Raw genomic sequence first — 21,961 nt, 5'->3', positions numbered from 1 at the left:
TTTCAGAAACACCAAACCAACATTAGAGACGCTGCGATGCCATTGGTCTGCTGGTTACTCCAGTTATCCAATCACAGCTGATGCTGAGGACAAGCTGTCGAGGGATTTGTTTATCCACGTTTTCTTATTAAATAAAAAAAAAAGATCGTAGTCCATATGCTTTTAATGCGCATTTTAATATTTTATGCTGTTTCCATTCAGCGGTTTTTAATATGATATCTCAAAATCCACATTACTGACTTAATAGATTAAATCATTTATTTTGATCAAATATAAAAAATGTTGTTATAAAGTCAGAATTGTGAGAAATAAAGGACACTGTAGTAGACGGACATGGGCGCGGCGGGTGTGTGTGTGTGTGTGTGAGAGAGTGTGAGTGTGTGTATACCTTGTGATGTTCTGTTGTGTGGGTGTCAGGACACTTTAGTAGACGGGCATGGGTGTATGGAGGCAGATTAGTCTCAAATATAATTCACGCAAAAAACATGATTCACAAATGCGTAGACAATTTCACATGCATGAAACCTAATTCACGTACACACAAAAAAAATCCACGTGCGTGAAAAAATATATATATTCACAAAAAGCAATTCACATGCGCAAAATAAAATTATATACTCATAAAGTACATTTCACAAATGCAAAACATAATTCGTAGATATACAACTGTGCACAAAAACCTTTGAATGTTTAAAATGTACGAGTGTATTCTTGCATTTGAATGTGCAAATCGTCATTCACGTACGAATCGCCTTATATATGTGTGTGTGTGTTTTTGAGACTTTCCTGGCAGCATAACACTCGTAACACAGAGCAGTCGTACTCTTTAGCCAATCAGATTTAAGCTTATCAATCGACCAATCAGTATCACGTGAGGGCGGGCCTACCTACATGTTACGTCATCAGCTTTCGACCAGTTCATGGCTGAGCAGAGGTAAGTGCAGTTAATCGTTCATTTCTGTGTTTAGAAGTTAGAGATCAGTTGAAGCAATAGTTTATTAACTGCTGTTTAGTCCACATGTGAATATAAACATTTATTTTTAGTATTGATGGATTTTCATGTCCTGTCCACCACACATTCAACTGATGATATGTAATGACGTGCATATATAGGAGACATGTTTTGATCTGCATATATTATGTAGTTTTATTGTTTCAGATTTCCAAGACAGATGATGTATGAAGTTGCAGACAACCAGTACTGTGATCTTACCATTTCTACTGCAATTCTTTGAAAACAGTCATGTTGCAAGCCATCCATTTTGACAGTTGTTTCAACAAGTGGTTGAAAGTGATGCATTGTTACTGTATTCATTTGTCTCCTGCGGACTATATGTACACGCTTTAGGAATAAAGCCTTGCTATGCATGCATTATTAAATGTTCTTGTAAGAATTAAAAGATTCACGCAGTTTTGATGACTTGATCATGATTAATGTTCCTGTTACATATGAAGATCATGAACTGAGTCTAAACTGTGAAGCACAATATTCAGTACAGAGAAATATACGTCTCTTCAGGAGTTGTGAGATCCAGTCAGAGTGTACTTTGCTTTTAGAGTATATAAATAAGTGCAATACATTAAGTGAAAAGTGAAAAAATGAATTGTGTTCAGTCCGGTCATCAGTAGACCTCTCTGTTAGGACATATAAGATTTTGTCCTGATATTTAAAGTACTAAAACCCTATAGTACAAGAGGTGCAGACAGAGGACGTGGGAAATTAAGTGATGGTATTTGAATAGAGTTTACTGAGTAATCTTAGTCGCATAATCTTAATTGCCTCTCTATGATATTAAGTACCTTTGTCTTATCAGCATAAAATCAGATTTGCCTATTTTACTAGGCAAAGTAAAATTAATGCTTCACAATATTGTCCTTAGACACAATATTGTCCAAAAAACATTATTTAAAAACCTTGCGATGACAATACAGCACAAAACATAAGGAAATGCATGTTGAATATATTGCTAACACTCTACAATAAGGTACAATAACTTAGTTAACATTAGTTCATGTATTAAATAACCATGAGCAATACATTTGTTGCTGTGTTTGTTAATCTTTATTAACGTTAGTTAAAAATACAGCTGTTCATTGTTAGTTTACAGTGCATTTACTAATGTTAACAAGATTTTAATGAAGTATTAGTAAATGTTAACATTAACAAAAAATAATAAAGGCTGTTCACGTGCAGTTCATTATTAGTTCATGTTAACTAATGAAACGTTTTAATAAAGTGTTACCAATTAAGACATAAATACAAAAAAAAGTATAAAAGAGAATAAAGAAACAACATGAATTAAGATGTTCGTGACTGCTATCCAGATGTCACACCAAAGGTGAGTAATCCTGATAAAATGCAGGAAAACAAGTGTTAATAATAATTTAACATCATACACAAATGGCAAAAAAACACTGGGTGCTCATTAAAATAGGTCTATTCACTATTTAAAGAACAATCTCGATGGGTATTGGCCACAGATGATTGTTTTGCAATCATTAGCGTGATTGTAGCTGTGAGAGCTGTCTGTACCTTCAGCTAAAATACAACAAAACAAGCATCATTCATTCTTCTTCATTTTTGACACGATATGGGACATCTGATTACAACAACACTTGCTTACATCAGTTAATAGTTCATAAACTATTGCTTCAACTGATCTCAAACTTCATTAACTTCAGTTAACACAGAAATGAACAATTAACTGCACTTACCTCTGCTCAGCCATGAACCGGTCGAAAGCTGATGAAGTAACATGTAGGTAGGCCCGCCCTCACGTGATACTGATTGGTCGATTGATAAGCTTAAATCTGATTGGCTAAAGAGTACGACTGCTCTGTGTTACGAGTGTTATGCTGCCAGCAAAGTCTCAAAAACACACACACACATATCTAAGGCGATTCGTACGTGAATGACGATTTGCACATTCAAATGCAAGAATACACTCGTACATTTTAAACATTCAAAGGTTTTTGTGCACAGTTGTATATCTACAAATTGTGTTTTGCATTTGTGAAATGTATTTTATGAGTATATAATTTTATTTTGCGCATGTGAATTGCTTTTTGTGAATATATTTTTTTTTCACGCACGTGGATTTTTTTTGTGTGCACGTGAATTAGGTTTCATGCATGTGAAATTGTCTAAGCATTTGTGAATCATGTTTTTTGCGTGAATTATATTTGAGACTAATCTGCTTCCATATGGGTGTGGCAGGTGGTGTGTGTGTGTGCGTGTGTGAGAGAGTGAGTGTGTGTACCTTGTGCTGTTCTGCTGTGTGGGTGTCAGGACACTGTAGTAGACGGGCATGGGCGCGGCGGGTGGCGTGTGTGTGTGTGTGTGTGTACTAGAGCCCGACCGATATGGATTTTTGGGGGCCGATGCCGATATTAACTCGAAAAGAGCCGATTTATAAGCCGATATTTAGATTTTGAAAATAAACTGGATATTAGACCCATTTCCTATAAACTGCACTTACACAACATTCAAAATATCTGCCTGTTCTATGTATGTGGGCTGTATAAATACAAACTTAAGATATGAAATGTAAAGTCCTTTGAACAAAAAAACAACAACAACAACCAAATCAAAGTTACCAGTTTTAAAAGACTTGGTTCATAAATATAACTTTGAATAGGACTGGAGACAAATTCTGTTAAGTTCTGATAAATAATCTCTCTCTCTCTCTCTCTCTCTCTCTCTCTCTCTCTGCGTCTCGCGCGTGCACCCCTCTCTCTCTCGCTCGTTCTGCGTCTCGCGCGCACCTCTCTCTCTCTCTCTCTGCGTCTCGCGCGCGCACCTCTCTCTCTCTCTCTTTCTCTCTCTCTCTGCGTCTCGCGCGCGCACCTCTCTCTCTCTCTCGCTCTGCGTCTCAAATTGTAAAAAAAAAAAAAAAAAAAAAAATCACTGTTGTTACAGTGCGTAAATCAGACCTTTCAGGCTATAGCGAACGCAAATAAGCCTTATGCCAACATTATTATTAGCCTACAACTAAATTGTCGTCATTAAATAAGAAAACTAAATAATTGTGTAGATGATTTGCTTTGTGTAACCCGACATCAGACATTAGGCCGAAGTATTTTTTGCACACAGTGCCGCGACCAATTCTGTTTCCTCACTCCTTTATGACTGCCTGCACATTCACTGTCCTCGCGGCGGCTGCAACTTGCGCTCTCTAAAATTAGCTTATCAATGCATATCTAAATTCGCGCCTTTCTGTATCTTTGAAAAAAGAAACAAAAAAGATGCCGCAGCCAATGAGCAGCCGGCGGGGGCTGGCTGCAGGATGACTCAATCTCCACGGACAGTTTTTAATATTTTATCAGACAATATCTACTCAATATTTTGCTTAAGTGTAATTTTCGGGACAATTAAGGCCGGATTCGGGACAACAGCTCAGATTTCGGGACTGTCCCGAATTTTTCGGGACTTCTGGTCATCCTACCATGAACTCACTTAACCGTTGTTCTCTCTGCATGACTTTGGCTGGATCAGGAGGCTGCAGGATATGTGGCCAGTTATACATGAGTGTTGTCAACTAGGACGTTGTAGAACGCCCTCTGGTCGACAAACTATATAATGCAATCACTCATGACATGGTTGAATGCGTTTCGTCCGTTTTTTTTTTTTTTTCAAATCGGCCGTTATAAATGCCGATACCGATAGATTGGAAAATGCCTAATATCGGCCTGCCGATGTATCGGTCGGGCTCTAGTGTGTACCTTGTGCTGTTCTGCTGTGTGGGTGTCAGGACACTGTAGTAGACGGGCATGGGCGCGGCGGGTGGCGTGTGTGTGTGTATGTGTGTGTGTGTACCTTGTGCTGTTCTGCTGTGTGGGTGTCAGGACACTGTAGTAGACGGGCATGGGCGCGGCGGGTGGCGTGTGTGTATGTATGTGTGTGTGTGTACCTTGTGCTGTTCTGTTGTGTGGGTGTCAGGACACTGTAGTAGACGGGCATGGGCGCGGCGGGTGGCGTGTGTGTGTGTGAGTATGTACCTTGTGCTGTTCTGCTGTGTGGGTGTCAGGACACTGTAGTAGACGGGCATGGGCGCAGCGGGTGGCGTGTGTGTGTATGTATGTGTGTGTGTGAGAGTGTGTACCTTGTGCTGTTCTGCTGTGTGGGTGTCAGGACACTGTAGTAGACGGGCATGGGCGCAGCGGGTGGCGTGTGTGTATGTATGTGTGTGTGTGTACCTTGTGCTGTTCTGTTGTGTGGGTGTCAGGACACTGTAGTAGACGGGCATGGGCGCGGCGGGTGGCGTGTGTGTGTGTATGTACCTTGTGCTGTTCTGCTGTGTGGGTGTCAGGACACTGTAGTAGACGGGCATGGGCGCAGCGGGTGGCGTGTGTGTGTATGTATGTGTGTGTGTGTGTGTGAGAGTGTGTACCTTGTGCTGTTCTGTTGTGTGGGTGTCAGGACACTGTAGTAGACGGGCATGGGCGCGGCGGGTGGCATGGCTCCCTGCACTGACTGGCTGACGGGCACCATGACGGACTGCTGGAACTGTTGCTGCACCACAGACTGACTCTCACTCGCTACAGGAACCTGTACACACACACACGCACGCATACACATGAGTTGTGCTGTCAGTCACAGACGCACGCACACACACGCATGCATACAAACACAAATGCACACACACACACAAACACACGCCACCTGATAGGAGGGCATGGGGGGGTACTGGACCATCATGCTCTGCATCTGCCCGTTGAGGCTCGTTCGCTGCGTGTTCATCAGACTCGCGCTCTGGGGCTGCTGAACTCCCAGCATGCTCTGGGGCTGCTGAACTCCCAGCATGCTCTGGTACGCTGGCTGCTGATTGGTCATCATGGGCTGGAGTGGAGCTGCTCAACACAAGCACATCAAACTTCAACGGCTCATCGTGAGGGACTCATTATTCAGAGCCAATAATGTGAGACATTAATATAAGAGCAGAAAAATGGCAGGAGTTCTTCTGAGACGTATGGAAGCCCATTCAATCCACATAAGAAAAAAAATCATGTTTAAGTGAATCATAATTATTACTTCAAATGGTCATAATTAGAACATAAAACATCAAAATGATGACGTCTGATGTCACACTGACCGGAGGGCTGAGCCGGCGGGGGCAGCGGCTGGGATCTCTGAGTGGGAAACGACACCTGATGAGAGATGGAGCGAAACTGCTGACCTTGGTGAACTGCTGAGCTCGGATACTGTCCAGCGGTGGAATAATACTGGACCTGGATCTGAGAGAGGAGAGAGAGTGAGCAGCATTATCTCTGATACCTCACTCACTCACTTCACTCACTCACTCAATGTGCTTCTGGTTCTGATTGAATATGTACAATGTAGTAATTTTGCTGGATATTAAATGGTTTATATTTAATAATCATTTAGCAATGGCTATTTTTCTAAATGGGGAAGTTTCATTGACTTCTATAGTTTTTTATTTAAAAATCTATATTAATGAGAAATGTTTTTACATCATTTGTTAACAATAAACAAATAAACTTTGCAAAGCCAGCAGACCCTGCAGGAACGAGAGTGAGACACACAGCAGGTGTGTGTGTGTGTGTGTGTGTGTGTGTGTGTGAGAGAGAGAGAGATTATAGCACGTCTTCACAAACATCCCACAAGTATCACACTTAGCATTGCTCTCACACTTAAGTTGTCTAACTAAAGTTTTCCTTTGTGCAACTTCCCGCTTCCCGGTCATATTTTACACGGGATATTACAGCTATCATTTGCACCTCATGATTGCAACACATTTCACAGCCGGTGATTTGTTTTTAAATCCTAAGAGTTTCCTGACGGGAGAGACGATGATAATGAAGCAACACAAACACGATTCAGAGCCACAGAAGATCGAGCTACAGGACTGAATGTTGTTAGCATGTGATTTAAAGATTTTGTGAAATACAGTCACAAAAAGTTTGGGGTTGGTAAAAAAAAAATTTATGTAGCGTTTATTTGATCAAAAATACAGTAAAAATTGTAAAATATTATTCTAATGTAAATCATCTGTTTTCTATGTGAATATATAGTAAAGTGTAATTTATTCCTGTGATCAAAGCTGAATTTTCAACATTTATGATTATTATCTTTTTATTGTTCAGGATTCTTCCATGAATAGAATAGCGTTTATTTGAAATAGAATCTTTTGTAACATTATAAATGTTTTTACTGTCACTTTTGATCAATTGAATGCGTCCTCACTGAATAAAAGTGTTAATTTCTTCTTTTTTAAACTTGTGAATGATACTGTTTTCAATTTAATGAGTCCTTGCTGAGACGATATTTTGAGACATGCTTTTGTAACATTATAAACGTCTTTATTGCCTTTATTGTGACTGGTTGTGTTGTTTCTGCTGAGGCGGCAGCTGCATGAAATTTCATATATATTGTATTTAAATAAGTCAAGCACTTTTCAAGTACCTCTTCATAAATATGGCTGTTTTCAAGGGTTTTCCAGGACTTACATTTCAAAAAGTCAAATTCAAGCACTTTAAGGACCTTGTACGAACCCTGTTTATAACAAGTATCCGATTCCTGACCTCAAGTAGAATTGGATTCCCAAACCCTGGTAACTTTTGATCAATGTAACGCGTCCTCGCTGAATGAAGGTATTAAAGGGGTGGTTGATTATGATTTCACTTTTCTAACTTTAGTTAGTGTGTAATGTTGCTGTTTGAGCATAAACAACATCTGCAAAGTTACGACGCTCAAAGTTCAAAGCAAAGGGAGATATTTGCTTTTAAAGAAATCACTTTTTATTGACTAAAACAAACGTCTGGTAGAGACTACACGAGCTTCCTCCGGGGTTAGTGACATCACAAACCCTAAAATTTACATAAACCCCGCCTCGCAACAAAGGGCTCTATATGTGACCCTGGACCACAAACCAGTCACGAGTCGCACGGGTTTATCTGTGGCAATAGCCAACAATACATAGTATGGGTCAAAATTGAGATTTTTCTTTATTTATTTTTTCCGCCCCCCTATGCTGGGAGCTGCAGCTCATTTGCATTTAAAGGGACACACACACACAAAACGACGCATTTTTGCTCACCCTCAAAAAAGGACAATTTTAACATGCTATAAAAAATTATCTGTGGGATATTTTGAGCTAAAACTTCACACACACACACTCTGGGGACAACAGACACTTATTTTGCATCTTGTAAAAAGGGGCATTATACCACCTCTTTAATGTATGTGTGTTGTACCTGCTGAGGCGGCGGCTGCATCTGAAGGATGGGCTGTGATGGAGGTGGCGGCGGTGGAGGCGGGTGTGTGTGTGGAGCGGCCGGCTGGTATCCGGAGGGTGGCGGGTGTGTGTGTGTGTGGGGGGGCATGATGTAACTTGGCTGTGGTGGTGCATGCTGGGATAGTACGGCAGGAGGAGGTTGGTAAAGGCTGGGTGGCTCTGGTGCCTCGCTGGAGCTCTGACGGCTTAGAGACATCTGCCCGAAACCTGCAGTCAACTCATCACCCTGAACACACACAGAGAGAGAGAGAGAGAGAGAGAGAGAGAGAGAGAGAGAGAGAGAGAGATCAACATGGGCTCTGTTTCAATCCCTCGTGAGCTGCTTCTCTGCCGTTCAAAAGTTTGGGATTGGTAAGATGCTTTTAAAAGAAGTCTCTTACGCTCACCAAGGCTGCATTTATTTGATAACAAAAAGCAAACAAAAAAACAGTAATATTGTCAAATTTTATTCAACTTTAAAATAACTGTTTTATCTTTTAATATATTTTAAAATGTAATTTATTCATGTGATCAAAGCTGAAATGTCAGTATCATTACTCCAGATTTATTTTAAAATATATTCAAATAAAAAAACATTGTTTTCAATTGTCATATTTAACAATATTACTTCTTTTAAAAAAATCTTACTGATCCCAAACTTTTCCCAAATATATTTAAATACATTTTAAATATTTCCTATTTAATGACAAAATATTTTTAAAGGCATTGTGTATTTTTTTTATTTACTTAAAATAATATTCAAATACTTTACATATTATTCATATATGATATTTTAAATATTTCATATGTATTATTTACATTTTGAAATTTGAGTAGAAGAGTTTCACAGAATTAGCAGATTTTCCCCTCAAAATCAGTGCAAAACCCCCCCCAAAACAATTCACTACTAGCTCCAACATCCCATTACAAGCTTAAAGTGGTGAAAATCCAGCTTTTAATGTTGTTTATGTGTCTATGTGGTGTTTATAATATGCTTTAAGACAAAGCATGTGTAAGTTCATAAGTCGACACCATTGCTGAGTATTTCCTCCTTAAAACTGCAGTGAACCAAAGACAGTCTCAAAAACACGCTTTGAAATCGCTGGTGTTTCTGACGTCACAAACTACCTTGTAACCAATCAGATCAACGTGTGATCGTCAAACAGTGGATCTCTGAGCTGAGTGAGTGAGTGGAGGCGGGGCTCATTTGCATATTCATAGAACCGCGCATACTAAATGAGGCAAGGGTGTCGAGTTACATTCAAGATATTTTAAGGCATGAAGACATTTTTCAAGGGAAATAATGTTTAAATATGTCATTTTGATGATCAAAGATTAGTTTTAAGGGATAAAATGAAAAGACTACAGGGGGACTTAAAAAGAAGAAGATCCAGAGAGAAAACAGACGAGGGGAAATGAAAGGAAAGATGCAGGATCGATGTTTTAGTACCATGTTGTACTGCTGGGAAGGAGAAACAGGCAGGAGGACCTGAGGGCACGAAGGGTTTGAATAAGACACAGCCTGCGCAGACGCCACCGGCTGCAGAGAGAGAGAGAGAGAGAGAGAGAGAGAGAGAGAGAGAGAGCGAGAGAGTGTGTGTGTGTGTGTGTGTGTGTGTGTGTGTGTGAGAGTGAGTGAGAGAAACAGGAAGGAGGGAAAACAGATGAAGGAATCGTGTTAGACGAGGAACTGTTAGAGCAGATGTTCTGAGAGCTGAGAACTAAAACACATCTGGCATTAGTTCGGCTGTTCAAGATACTGACAGTATGAGCAGAAGAAGCTTATTACAATGGAAAAACACCATCAAGTAACAACCAGCGTTGGTAACCCCCCCATAAATATATAGTATATAAACATCTACTGTAACTTTTCTAAATACATGCATGTTGAAATCTATCAAACAAATACATATACTAATTCGACACTATTGATATTTATTGTTGTATTGTATATTTCTTTTTCTTGTCATTTTTTGATTTGTGTAATATAGCTTTGGAAATATTGTATGCAACATAATGTTGTATGCAAACACAATAATGCCAATAAAGAGATGAACCTGAAATAATTCAGACACAATATATCAACATTTTTCTAGACTAATGTACAAAAGTACAGATAATTAATATCAGAACAAAATACAGAGAAAAAAAAAGACACTCCTTCTAAATAAAAACGTTTCTTCATAATTACTGAATTTATCCATAAGGAATAAAAAAAATAAAAAAAAGGGGGATCCAATATAGTTTTTTGTGCTTGTTTTGATTTTGGATTCATAGCTTTTGTCTTTAGTTTTCAACATTAGAAACGGCACAAATTTCTTTGTCAAATGAGTTGATTGTAATGCATTAAGGGTTTAATCTAGGGCTGTCAATCGATTAAAAATTTTAATCAATTAATCGCATGATTGTCATGAGTTAACTCGTGATTAATCGCACATTTTTTTTTTGTTCTAAATGTACCTTAAATTTATACTTTTCAAGTTTGTAATACTCTAATCAACGTGGGCATGGATAAATATGGATGCTTTATGCAAATGTATGTTTATTATTGAAACCATAGTCAACATAGAGACGAGACATGTTTCAAAGGTCATAGATGTTTTTCAAAGAACTTGTTCATGTCTATTAGACACATGTACAAAAAACAAAGAAATACCAGGTTCCCATTACTTCTCTTTCTTTGCACTGAGCAATTAACACAAACATGTTTAGATTTTTGCATGACAGGGCAGCTCTTCTGAAAATGCTAAATGTACATTTATTATTTATTATTAGGCTACATTATAGTTTGTCTCTCTCTGTGCCCATTTTGATGAAGCTAAATTCTCAATAAAACTGTTTTCATTGGTATATTTTACTGTTTCTGTTGTCAAACAACGGAATGAATATGAAATGGTGACTGAAACACGACCCATTAAGACATAACCAGCTCTCCCTTCCAAGATGTTAATCTGCACAAAAATCCTGATAATCGAGCCGTCGTCTGATGAAATCAAATACACATAAGATAAACACAATATCTGTTTTGCGATTTCGGCTATACTTGCATGTAAAATTAGAGAAGCAACAACATGTGTTTAACTGAATTAAAGCGCTGCTCCTCTCTCCAGCGCGAGATGCAGAGAGAGAGAGAGAGGCGCGCGCGCGTGCTGGGAGAGCAGTACCGGCGGTACCGGTAGATTCTCAGAAACTAAATAAGGTTTGGGCGCTTTGTTGAAGAAAAAAAAAAAAAAAAAAAAAAAAAAATTCGCTAAATGGGTCTGCAATGTCGCTAAGTTGGCAACACTGTGTATCTCCATTTCTCCAACTAGGTTTTGGGCCACGGGTCAAACAGAAAATACGCGCTGCGTTAATCGAGCGTTAAAAAAAATTGTGCCGTTAATATGATTTTGCGTTAACGCGTTATTAACGCGCTAACTTTGACAGCCCTAGTTTAATCATTAAATCATTAAGGGTCGTGTTAGCGGCCCCCAAGTTAATAACTAATGAACTTTGCAACGGAAGTGAATCAATCAAAACTACCTTTAGCTGGACAATAACTTTATTCTAGAGCTGCTGTAAAGCCTAAACAATCTCTGTTACTGTAATCTCCTGTTATCACTGTAAAGCTGCTTTGAAACATCTATATTGTTAAAAGTGCTATATAAATGAAGGAGACTTGATAGATGCACTTATATAATGGATAGATGCACTTATATAATGGATAGATGCACTTTTATGATGGATAGATGCACTTATATAATGGATAGATGCACTTATATAATGGATAGATGCACTTTTATAATGGATAGATGCACTTTTATGATGGATAGATGCACTTATATAATGGATCGATGCACTTTTATGATGGATAGATGCACTTTTATGATGGATAGATGCACTTATATAATGGATCGATGCACTTTTATGATGGATAGATGCACTTTTATGATGGATAGATGCACTTTTATGATGGATAGATGCACTTTTATGATGGATAGATGCACTTTTATGATGATAGATGCACTTTTATGATGGATAGATGCACTTATGATGGATAGATGCACTTTTATGATGGATAGATGCACTTTTATGATGGATAGATGCACTTATGATGGATAGATGCACTTTTATGATGGATAGATGCACTTTTATGATGGATAGATGCACTTATATAATGGATCGATGCACTTTTATGATGGATAGATGCACTTTTATGATGGATAGATGCACTTATATAATGGATAGATGCACTTTTATGATGGATAGATGCACTTATATAATGGATCGATGCACTTTTATGATGGATAGATGCACTTTTATGATGGATAGATGCACTTTTATGATGGATAGATGCACTTTTATGGACTTCAAAACAGAAACGGCCATTCACTGCCATTATAAAGCTTGGAAGAGCCAGGACATTTTTTTATATAACTCTGATTGTATTCATCTGAGAGAAGAATGTCATATACACCTAGGATGACTCGAGGGAGAGTAAATCATGGGATCATTTTTATTTTTGGGTGAACTATCCCTTTAAGTGGTGTAAGTGTTGAAACTGTGTTAACGTGGCGTCCTCACCTGAGGCAGCATGTGATTGTGAGCGCTGATGGTGTGTGTGTGTGTGTGCGACGGGGTGGGCAGCAGCGGTGGAGGGTTCGGTGGGCCGGTGCTCTGAGACCCGGCGGGGGGGCAGTTCGTGGGACACGGCAGGAGACCTCGACCCGGCTGGGGTGTTTGTGATGGGGCACACAGATCCGGAGACACCATGGGAAGACCTGAGGACACACACGAGCGTCAATGTGTGTGTGAGAGGGAGACAGGGTATACAAGTATTAGGACAAGATTCACATGCACGACTAATCGAAAGAACACCATTATAATTCAAATGCTTTAAAGCTAAATATCATCCCTAAAACTCAAAAAATGTTCGACCAAGGGAAAATCTGGCTCAAGGTCATGGTGCAAAGGACCCTAGGTTGATTTTACTCTGAACCATCCCTTTAATGATTGGATAACACACATAAGTCATAATGGCTAGTGCAGTGGCTGGGATATACATAAACCTACCTCCGTTGCCATGATTTTTGGAATGACTTGCTTATCGCGAGCGGAAAAAATTAATGAGTCACATAATATCGGTTAATGGAAACGCCGCCATTTCGCAATAGTTTTTTGTCGACATTTAAGAAAAAAGAAATAAAAAAATTAGCTGAAGTGTCACCTGTGCGCGAGCCCCTGGCGCTGCCCAGACTGTCTCCGCGTGTGAGGATGGAGATGCCGCTGAAGCTGCTGGCTTTGGTGACCGGAGGCCTGAGCGTTCGACTCGAGCTGTCCGAGTCTGTGCTGCTCCAGGGCCGGGGATCCAGGCTCTTCACGTCACTGTCGGTGCTGCTCTGACGACTGCTGGACGCCCGGCTCGAGCTCTCCCGGTTCCCCCTGCGGACGGGACAAGAATCAGACAAACACAGCTCTGTGAACACACACACACACACACACACATGCGGATCCATCACAGGAGCTCTACACACACAGATATCTCACAGTTGCAAGATATCAGACACGAACGGAATAAAAGTGCACGGATACCCGAACATTAAGACTCACAAACATACATCAGACACACACACGTAGATCCATCACAGGAGCTCTAGACACACTCAGTTCCAAGATATCAGACACGAACGGGATAAAAGTGCACGGATACCCGAACGTAAAGACCCACAAAGACAAACATACATCAGACAAGGGCTGCAACGTACGGCCAAATCCCCCACTCTCACATTAAAGGAGTAGTTCACTTCAGAATTAATATTTCCTGATAATTTACTCTCCCCACGTCATCCAAGATGTTCATGTCTTTCTTTCTTCAGTGGAAAAGAAATGAAGGTTTTTGAGGAAAACACTCCAGGATTTTCTCCATATAGTGACTTCAATGGGGTCCAACGGGCTGAAGGTCCAGATGTGAGTTTCAGCGCAGCTTCAAAGTCTCGACACGATCCAGCCGAGGAATAAGAGTCTTATCTAGACAAACCAGCGAACATTTTATAACAAAAATAAACATGTATATACTTTTAACCACAAATGCTGGTCTTGCACTAGCTGTGATGCGCCACACATTATGTCATAATGTTGAAAGGTCAAGTGTGACGTAGGTGTAAGTACAGACCTAGTGTTTACAAAGCCAACGTGCAAAGACTGAGTCAAACGCCATTTACAAAAAAAATAAATAAAATGTCGGACGATTTTTAAGTTGGAGGATAAAATGAGATTGAGTTTTTCGCCCTTCCCTACATTTCTGACCCGGAAAATGCGTGACCTTTCAACCTGATTACATAATGTGTGGCGCATCACAGCTAGTGCAAGACCAGCATTTGTGGTTAAAAAGTATATAAATGTTTATTTTGTTATAAAATGTGCGCTGGTTTGTCTAGATAAGACTCTTATTCCTCGGCTGGATCGTGTTGGACCCCATTGAAGTCACTATATGGAGGAAAATCCTGGAGTGTTTTCCTCAAAAACGTACTTGGTTACTTACGTAACCTCGGTTCCCTTAGAGATAAGGGAACGAGTACTGCGTTGCAAACGCTGTGGGAAAACTCCTTTTCTCGAGAATATTGAAGCCTTTATTTTAAAACGCATTGCTGCAGCATAAGCGAGAGCATCAGGCTCGCGCGAGCTAGCTGATAGGCTATGCTGCATGCAACTGCACGAACCAATGGCGAGAGAGCAGAGGCGCACGAACCAATCAGAGAGCTTGGCGCCCTGCCATACTCGAGCGCGCCAAATAGGGTGTGGCAGAAGAGTATAAATACAGAGAAATCTCGCCATAAAACAGGTCTAATCGACTGAACGAAAATACCTGATGTTCGAGGATAGCACGGCAGGGCAACGCAGTACTCGTTCCCTTATCTCTAAGGGAACCGAGGTTACGTAAGTAACCAAGTACGTTCCCTTACGAGAACGTTCTCTCGTACTGCGTTGCAAACGCTGTGGGAACACTTTTTAAAACGCCGTGCTAAGTCTCGTGGCTACTCTAATCCAGGAATTTCCGGGATAGAAAGTAGCCAGAATACCACAGACCAGAACATCGGGTCTAAAGATACTTGGTGTGTACATAGGCTAGGGCGAAAGGGGCCAGCCCATGTAAAGTTCCCATACAACTTAGAAATTTAACCCGGATCGGAGAGCCGAGGTTAGATTGAGAGAACCCGTGCTTGTAAAGCAGGGACTTCTAAGTTATAAAATCTCGCAAATGTGGACGGAGCTGACCAGCCTGCCGCCGCACAAATGTCTTCAATAGAGACACCACTAGTCCAAGCCCACGAGGAGGCGATGCCTCTCGTGGAGTGAGCTCTGACACCCATGGGGCAAGGAAGGCCCAGTGAGGTGTATGCTAAAGCAATAGCATCAACTATCCATCTGGATAGCGTGAGTTTCGTGACCGGCAACCCTTTGGTTCGGCCCCCGAAACAGACAAAGAGCTGTTCGGACTGCCTAAACGAGGCCGAACGCTCCAAGTATAATCTCAACGCTCTAACAGGGCAGAGCGTATGAGCATCACTGTCTTCTCCCGAAACTGGGAGGGCCGACAGCGAAATTACCTGCGCTCTGAACGGAGTAGAGAGCACCTTAGGCACGTAACCGTGTTTTGGCTTCAAAAGGACTTTAGAGTCGTTGGGGCCAAACTCAAGACAGGAAGCGCTTATGGAAAGCGCATGTAAGTCCCCTACTCTTTTGACTGACGCCAGTGCCAGTAACAGAGCAGTTTTCAGGGAAAGGGACTTTAGGTCCGTGGACCCCAAGGGTTCAAAGGGGGGTCCCTTGAGGGCCCGTAGAACCAGAGAAAGATCCCAGGCCGGCACTGAGGGAGGCCGAGGCGGGTTGAGCCTCCTGGCTCCTTTAAGGAAGCGAACAATAAGGTCGCATTTTCCCAGAGAAGAGCCAGCCACCAAAACGTGAAAAGCCGCGATGGCTGCCACGTAAACTTTGAGTGTGGACGGGGAACGTCCCGCGTCCAACAGCTCCTGGAGAAAGGAAAGAACCAACGGTACTTCACAAGAGTGAGGGTCGAGGTTTCGAGCCTGACACCAGCTGGAAAACACTGACCATTTAAGGTGGTAGAGACGTCTAGTAGACGGAGCTCTAGCCCCCAGAATAGTATTCAGGACGCCCTCTGGGAGGTCCTGGGGTAGCCGTTGAGCGGCCAGGCATGAAGGGCCCACAAGTCGGGACGGGGGTGCCATATCCTTCTGTTCGCTTGAGCCAATAAGTCGCTCCTCAGAGGAATTGGCCAAGGGTCTGAAACTGACAGCTGCATCAGCTCTGGGAACCAAGATTGGGACCGCCAGAGAGGAGCTATCAAGAGGATCGCACACCCCGTGTTCCTGATCCGTTCGATGACCTGAGGCAGCATCGAGACCGGAGGAAACGCGTAAAGGGGACGATTGGGCCAGTCGTGGGCCAGCGCGTCCTTTTTCTTCGAAAAGAAGATTGGGCAGTGACAGTTGTCTTCTGAGGCGAAGAGGTCTACCTCTGCCTGTCCGAAGATTTCCCATAATAGGAGAACTGTCTGGGGGTGGAGAGACCATTCCTCTGGGGGAACGTTGCCCCGAGAGAGCATGTCTGCTCCTGTATTCAACGTGCCCGGCACGTGAGCTGCTCTGAGCGAGCGCAGATTGGTTTGAGCCCAAAGTAGCAGCTGGGTAGCTATGGCGAGCAGATTGCGGGATCTGAGACCGCCCTGGCGATTTATGTAGGACACCACTGACATGTTGTCCGTCCGGACCAAGACATGGTGTCCTGCCAGGTGTGGAAGGAAGGTTTTTAGGGCCAGAAAAACTGCTCTCATCTCGAGGCAGTTTATGTGTAGGCGTTTCTCCGAGCTCGACCAGAGGCCGGAGGCAGGCCTGCCCTCGTACAGGGCTCCCCAACCTGAGTTGGAGGCATCTGTCGAAATGACCCTCCTTTCTGAGACCACTCCCATGCTCACGCCCTGCTGATACCAGCTGGCGTTCATCCAAGGGGCCAGTGCTAGAATGCAATGCTGGTCCACCCTGATGTTCAGGATACCTGTACGCCAAGCGTGAGGGGGTACCCGAGGTGCTAGCCACAGCTGAAGAGGACGCATGCGCAGTAGACCTAGTTGGAGTACTGAAGCTGCCGAAGCCATAAGGCCCAAAATCCTCTGATACGTTCGAAGGGGTACATGAGTGCCCTTCGTGAACGACGCGGCGAGCTGTTGGATTGAGAGAGCGCGGGTAGAAGTGGGCCACGCTCTCATAAGTACGGAGTCTAGAACTGTTCCCAGGAACGTAATACGCTGACTGGGGGACAGAATACTCTTGGAGAAGTTCACCCTGAGCCCCAGGCATTCTAAATGACTGAGAAGCCAGGCTTTGTGAGTATTGGACTCCGCCTCTGACTGAGTCAAAATGAGCCAGTCGTCGAGGTAGTTCAGGATGCGCATTCCCCGCTGTCTCAGGGGGGAGAGAGCTGCATCCATGCATCTCGTGAACGTACGAGGTGCCAGTGCCAGTCCAAAAGGTAGAACTGTGTACTGGTATGTCTGCCCCTCGAAGGCGAATCTCAAGAATGGCCTGTGGTGGGGGTTCACTTGGATGTGAAAGTACGCGTCTTTTAGATCCACTGAAAAGAACCAATCGCCTGGGCGAATTTGCGCCAGGATGTGTTTGGTTGTAAGCATTCTGAACGGCCGTGTCATGAGGGCTTTGTTCAGATGCCTGAGATCTAAAATGGGTCTTAAGCCGCCGTCCTTCTTCGGAACGAGGAAGTAACGGCTGTAAAACCCTGACTCGCTTAGTGCAGCGGGAACTCTCTCGATAGCCCCCTTTGCCAGCAGACCCTGTACTTCGGTGCGGAGGACATGAACTAGTGTGCTCCTTACTGAAGTTTGAATAACCGCTCGAAAGCGTGGTGGTCTGCGGGAGAACTGAAGCGAGTAACCGCGCTTTATGATGTTCATTACCCACTCTGAGACTCCGGGTATGGCCTGCCATGCCAGAGCCCGATGAACCAGAGGTATGATCATATCTGAAGACTGAGCGCCCGGAGACGGGGGCTCGACTAGACATGAAAGTGAAATTTTGCTCGATTTGTGCTTTTTGTGGGTCGCTGTTAAAACAGCGTTTGTGTGCAGAGGTGCATGACAGATAGCAGGCCCTATTTCTGCATTTAAAACTACTCCAGCCGCCTGAACTGAAGAGGGGGCTGTGAGCAGTGTTCGAGCGATCTTCGGGGCTGGTCCGGCCGCGGCGGGACATGAACCCCTCTTTCTGCCGGTTAGGACGGCTTCTTCGGCTCGAGGTCGAGCGTGAGCTTCGGTCTGGGTCCCTGGCGCTTAGGGAAAGGGTAACGTTTCGCTGGCTTTAAGCGCTGACCGGTCTCAGCCGCTGGGCGGGGCTGATGAACCTGAGGAACTGACTTCTCTGGCCGCGGCGCGCTCTTGGGACGCCGTGAAGCCGAGCTGGAGCGTTTGGGGAGAAAGTGCTTCATAGCACTAGAAGCCTTCTGTGCTTCGGTGAAGCGCTCCGCGAAGCCATTGACAGATGGGCCGAAGAGACCAGATGTGGAGATCGGAGAGTCTAAGAAGGCGGTTCTATCTGCGTCCTTGATCTCCGTCAAGTTAAGCCACAGGTGGCGCTCAAGCACAATCAAACTGGCCATGCTGCGGCCGAGAGCTTGAGCGGTGGTCTTCGTGGCCCGAAGCGCCAAGTCTGAAGCGCTACCGAGGTCTTTCAGGGTGTCCGGGAGAGGGCCTGACTCATCCATGGAGCGGAGGAGTTTGGCCTGGAACGCCTGAAGTGTGGCCATGGCGTGAATCCCCGAGGCAGCTTGGCCAGCGGTGGCGTAGGCACGGGCGGCCAAAGCTGAAGTGGCCCTGCAGGGCTTAGACGGCAGCGTCATCTTAGACCTCCAACTGCCTGCAGTGGGAGGACATAAATGGACGGCGACCGCTTCTTCGATGGGGGGAAGAGACACGTAGCCCTTCTCTTCAGCGCCGTCGACAGAGGAGAGCGTGTGAGAAGCGGAAGCGCGCTTTCGCGCTGAAAAGGGCGCGCGCCAGCTTTTAGTGAGCTCCTCGTGGACCTCCGGCAGAAAAGGAGCGGCGCGCTGACGGGGGGCCTGTTGGCGGCCCGGCAGGTACCACTCGTCGAGGCGGCCTCTTGCAGGTTCAGCTGGGGAAAGCCAGTTGAGTCCTAGTTCGTCGACAGCGCGAGACATGACACGGAAAAGTTCGGCGTCGATGTTCGCACGTGTGTCAGGACGATCGCTCAGAGAAGAGGGGGCGGGGTCCACAGAGCCCGACCATTCCTCGCTCTCGGATGCCGCCACAGAAACAGCGTCATCCTCATCCGCCGATCCGCCAAAAGAAACGAGTCCCGCCGCTTCGAGAGAGGGGCGTTGGTCGCTTCTCGCGAACAGAACCGGGGATTGGGAGGCGGGTGAAGCACGCGGGGAGAGACCCGGCGTGAGCTCTTCAACCTCACCGCTTTCGGGGATCCTCTGATCTCGTCGCTTCTTCCTACGGGGCTCGTGGGGCGCCGAAGACGGAAGTGAAGCGGGTTCGCCCTCTGAAGTAGCGAGGGCGAGACGTGACCGGAGAACCGCCATGGTCATGCTGTCGCAGTGTGGACAGCCGCCTTTAGTGAGCGCTGCCTCGGTGAGCTCAGGACCGAGACAGACCGCGCACAGTGTGTGTCTGTCAGACACATGCAGGGAAACCCCGCAGGACTCGCAAACAGACATTTGAAACAACGCTGTTCGCGCGCTGTGAAAACAGCGGTATGCTCTTTTAGATAGTGCAAAAAGGATACTCGTCGGATGCCACAGGGAAACGCTCAGCCGGCGATCTGCGAGGATGATCTGCCAAAACCTGAAGCTGTTCCGCTGAAGGGCTTCTCAACGACGAGCGGCTTCTCTCTGGAGATTTCAGCGAAGAGGTGAGTCTCGAAGCTGAAGGAGATTAGATCTGTTTTATGGCGAGATTTCTCTGTATTTATACTCTTCTGCCACGCCCTATTTGGCGCGCTCGAGTATGGCAGGGCGCCAAGCTCTCTGATTGGTTCGTGCGCCTCTGCTCTCTCGCCATTGGTTCGTGCAGTTGCATGCAGCATAGCCTATCAGCTAGCTCTCGCTTATGCTGCAGCAATGCGTTTTAAAATAAAGGCTTCAATATTCTCGAGAAAAGGAGTTTTCCCACAGCGTTTGCAACGCAGTACGAGAGAACGTTCTCGTAAGGGAACCTTCATTTCTTTTCCACTGAAGAAAGAAAGACATGAACATCTTGGATGACGAAGAGGAGAGTAAATTATCAGGAAATATTAATTCTGAAGTGAACTAATCCTTTAATGCAACAATACAGCAGTGATACTCATGCAGGGATGCAAGATTAAATGCATGTTTGAAAACATCCTCAGACCTTCTAATTCATATATATATATATATATGTTAATGCAAGGTATGAGTTTTATTTACCGTGCAGCCCTATGATAGACATGAACACACACACACACACACACACAGATCCATCACGGTGTTAAACTGATGCACACAAACTCAGATCAAGAGCAGCTGTCGAGAAACCAATCATCTGTGTATTTCACAGCTAAAAGACACTAAAAACAGTTCCAGAGATCAATAACTGTTTGTCAAATTACACTGATCAGCGCTCAGAAAGCCCTCGTCTATCTGTGAGACTTTCATCACGTTTCATGTGCAATTTTCCAAAACTGTCTTCAGAGACGTAATGTGACGTGATGCAACAGACTAAACTCAAATACTCCGTGAAGAAAAGGGCTTATTAATATCAGATGATTAAAATAACTGATCTGTAAACCACGATCTGCTGATGCCAGATGAACTGGGACTGGAGCTGACATTTACGCTCCAGAACATTATCATTATCATAATCAGTTATTTAACGGAGAGATATTTCACTGAGATTATCACACAGCTCTGTGGAATACTTTATTCTGATTGGTCAATCGCGTCATCCAGCGGTTCGTTATCCCGATAAAAACCAGAGATGGGAAGTAACGAAGTACAAATACTTCGTTACTGTACTCAAGTAGATTTTTCAGATATTTTTACTTTACTATTTATTTTTGTGCCGACTTTTTACTTTTACTCCTTACATTTTAACAGGAATATCGGTACTTTCTACTCCTTACATTTGACAAAATTGGCTCGTTACTTTAGTTTCAAATAATTTCAGTGGAGTTACCGAGTTATTTTTCGCGTCATCAACCCTTCGCAGGGAGTTTGATTGACAGGCGATCTGACCAATCATAATCCGCCATTTTGTCCGCCAAAGCAGTCAGGAGAGTTAGTAGATTAACATTGGAGGATTTAAACTTGAAAAACGAAGTGTACCGACATCTTCTCGCATAAAAACAACATTCCTTCTTATGTTCATTTGATGTTATAAATTAACTAGAAGGAAGAGATGATCGGTTCACGAGCAGCTTTAACTGAGGCTCTACAGCGATCTGTCACGACACATTAAAGAGCCACAAAACGGTATTTATTGTTTAAATTTCTTTTAAAAAAATGACCAAATTTGAAAGGTGAGAATTTGTTTCACATAAAAAAATGATCTGGTCTGTCCTGTCTGTCTGTCTGTGTCCTTTCTGCTCCGCGATGTGTTTTTCACTGCGTGAGAACATGGTGTGTGGCGTGAGAGCGGTGTCGCTTGTCGGACATAGCAACAGTAACTAAAGGGA

At 43.6% G+C, this 21,961-nt stretch overlaps 1 protein-coding gene across 6 annotated transcripts in view; it reads right to left on the bottom strand.

Annotated features, from left to right (window-relative positions):
- r3hdm2 (R3H domain containing 2) overlaps positions 1–21,961 on the bottom strand; it is a 90,682-nt gene that overhangs the window by 10,836 nt on the left and 57,885 nt on the right. For 5 of the 6 annotated variants that reach the window (XM_084425849.1, XM_084425853.1, XM_084425850.1 and 2 more), the window contains 7 exons: positions 13,441–13,655; positions 12,798–12,994; positions 9,685–9,774; positions 8,215–8,481; positions 6,093–6,234; positions 5,663–5,850; positions 5,391–5,548 (listed from right to left, as the gene is read on the bottom strand). In XM_084425849.1, the coding sequence (XP_084281975.1) occupies positions 5,391–5,548; positions 5,663–5,850; positions 6,093–6,234; positions 8,215–8,481; positions 9,685–9,774; positions 12,798–12,994; positions 13,441–13,655 (1,257 nt within the window). The remainder of the gene's footprint in view (positions 1–5,390; positions 5,549–5,662; positions 5,851–6,092; positions 6,235–8,214; positions 8,482–9,684; positions 9,775–12,797; positions 12,995–13,440; positions 13,656–21,961) is intronic. The other variant, XM_084425854.1, reaches the window with a different exon arrangement.

The sequence above is a fragment of the Rutilus rutilus genome (assembly GCF_951802725.1).
Source record: "Rutilus rutilus genome assembly, chromosome: 12".
NCBI lineage: Eukaryota > Metazoa > Chordata > Actinopteri > Cypriniformes > Leuciscidae > Rutilus > Rutilus rutilus.
The sequence above is the reverse complement of the archived record's forward strand: the minus strand, read 5'-3'. Positions and strand labels throughout refer to the sequence as shown.